Here is a 2,660-nt window from a genome sequence, read left to right on the forward strand (position 1 = left end):
AATGGATGGATGGATGGATGGATGGATGGATGGATGGATGGATGGATGGATGGATGGATGGATGGATGGATGGATGGAAGGAAGGAAGGAAGGAAGGAAGGAAGGCAGGATGGATGGATGGATGGATGGATGGATGGATGGATGGAAGGAAGGAAGGAAGGAAGGAAGGAAGGAAGGAAGGAAGGAAGGAAGGAAGGAAGGAAGGTTGGTTTAAATGCCTCATGAGGCTCCATCTCACCATNGGTTTAAATGCCTCATGAGGCTCCATCTCACCATCACTACTAAAAGCTGAGGACACCAACCCCACACATTCAGATCAAAGTCTATTCATGGCCTAGTCAAAGTTCAGGCCTAAAGCCACAGACTTTCTGTGGGTCGTCTTTTGGGTCGTTTCTCTGAGTAAATCCTGGAGACAAGTTGGTATCTGGATGTTCATCTAAGGCTTTTAAATAGAGAACCATAAAATAGATCAATATTTCCTTCTTCTCCCTCAGTCTGCAGCTCTGACGGTTTTAACAGAAGCCTGGAATCTGATATTATCTAAACACCTGAATGCAACATGTGTCACCAGCAGAGGAACATCAATATTAACCAGAAGACTGAGAGCGACCTGGACCAGGACCAGGACCAGAACCAGAACCAGAGCCGCGGCTCTCTGCTGTAACACGGAAACTGATCCCACAGAAACACCTTCCTGTTTCTGACTTCCTCACAGCAACAGAGACAAACAGATCATTTCACCTGGACCGGGTCAGAACCGCCTCACCTGTCCGAACCGCCAAACTTTAAAAGTTTGCTTTGCAGAGTTTCCTTCTTCTTGTTTCTCCGGTTTCTCTTTGAGCCGACACCCAACGCGCCTTAAAGGGGCCGCAGCCGACCACAAGGTTAAAAAAAATAAAGAAAAATACAAAAACATTAAAATGATTACAGTCTCACCCAGCACGTTATTTATGCACCAAAATAATCATTTTTAACCAGCTTAACTTAATTTACTAATAAAAAATACGAAAACAATATTTATCCGGAACGTTTATGCAACAGTTGCTGTTTCCACACGGACCATCCGCCACCGTCTCCTTCATACAGACAGTAGAATGAACGATTTTATTTTTATAATTCCACATATTTAACCTGCTAAATTAAATATTATGGCTACGAAACGAAAAGTAGACCTGATAGTTCCGGCTGAGGAGAGTGACCAGCTCCTCATCCGTCCTCTGTAAGATTATATTTATTAATGCGTTTATTTTTAACCAGCTTCCCTCAGAAACCAAAACGCACATAATATATATATCTTTTTTTGTTATTTAATTTTGTATTTCTGTTGCAGTGGAGCTGGTCAGGAGGTCGGGAGGTCCTGTATCATCCTGGAGTTCAAAGGGAGGAAAATAATGGTAAATATTATTAAGATTAGAGGAGCTGCAGGTTCATTCAGAAAATTTTTTTAAATAAAATAATTATTTTCAAATGCAATATTTACACTGATTCATGATAACTTATTAATGATTTATTTATTTGTTACTATAGCCCTTTAACAAAGAAGAAGCGTTTTAAAATAAAATAATAATAATAAAATAAAAAATAGATTTAAAAAATAGATTAAAAATGTAAATATATATCTTACATTTCTGAAATAAAATGACTTCCCGTAGAAAGTGTCTCAGGTTTGTATTTAAAAAGGGCCACCATGAGGAGCGTTTGAAACAGACAGAGTTTAAAATCTAATTATAACGGAACAGGCAGAAGGGGAGGTCATTTTTACATCTCTTTAAATGTTTATTTTCCCGTTTCGTTTCAAATGCATGTTTTGTTTTTTGTTTTTTAAGAAAAAAAAATAAAGCCTTAACTATTTTTATTTATTTATTTATTTTTTTTTATAAAAATTAATAAGCTTCCATCTAATATTTTTTCCAAAGCCCCCTGCTCCGGTTTCCCCGCCACTGGCCCCGCCCCCTTTGACGTTCATCATGTTTGTGATGCTGCCCTCTAGTGGCCACCGGTCCTCATTGCATTGCCGTCCTGCAGCTTCTCTGCAGCACAGCTTTATGGAGGACCAGGAGAGTCAGTGAAAGAAAAAAAATTCAATCATTTAAAATTGAACTTTTAAATACTTTATCCAAAAAAACAATTTGAAACTTGCTGTGAATATTCTGAATTGATCTGAAGAGGAGTTGTAATTATTAATCTATCACTGTTTAGATCTGTGGAGCAGCTGCAATTTGTCTATTCTTTTTATTGTTTTCCTTTTACTTGGGGGGGCTTAAGAAGAAAATAATGGAAATGCTAAATAGGGTAAAGTAAAAGTAAATGCATTTGTAAAACAATATTTGACAATGTGAGTGATCATGGAAAAAAGAATTATGTTTTGTCCTCGATGTTGCTGTTGTGGGTTCGACTTTTACTACACGTTTCTCCCCTCTTTATCAGTTCCATTTCCTCTGTTATCATTTAAAAATATAAATTATATAAAAATATTATTTATTATAAAAGAGTAAACCCATTTGAGCAATAAGTTAAATGATTATCTGATCTATCAAAGTGATTTAAATTTGAAATAAGAAAAATCCCCTCCATTATCTTCTTTAAAGTGCAAAATTGTCTTATTTTAAAGCTACAGTGTGTAATAATCACAGGGATATACAGTCAGAAATGTAATATAT

At 36.6% G+C, this 2,660-nt stretch overlaps 1 protein-coding gene across 1 annotated transcript in view; it reads left to right on the forward strand.

Moving 5' to 3' along the window:
• The first annotated feature begins 1,067 nt into the window (after positions 1 to 1,067).
• Positions 1,068 to 2,660, forward strand: part of cpsf3 (cleavage and polyadenylation specific factor 3) — an 18,062-nt gene continuing 16,469 nt past the window's right edge. The window contains exons 1-2 of the mRNA XM_015374642.1: positions 1,068 to 1,219; positions 1,331 to 1,394. Of these exons, the coding sequence (XP_015230128.1) occupies positions 1,149 to 1,219; positions 1,331 to 1,394 (135 nt within the window). The 5' untranslated portion in view covers positions 1,068 to 1,148. The remainder of the gene's footprint in view (positions 1,220 to 1,330; positions 1,395 to 2,660) is intronic.

This window comes from Cyprinodon variegatus, unplaced genomic scaffold (assembly GCF_000732505.1).
Source record: "Cyprinodon variegatus isolate N-32 unplaced genomic scaffold, C_variegatus-1.0 Scaffold107, whole genome shotgun sequence".
Taxonomy (NCBI): domain Eukaryota; kingdom Metazoa; phylum Chordata; class Actinopteri; order Cyprinodontiformes; family Cyprinodontidae; genus Cyprinodon; species Cyprinodon variegatus.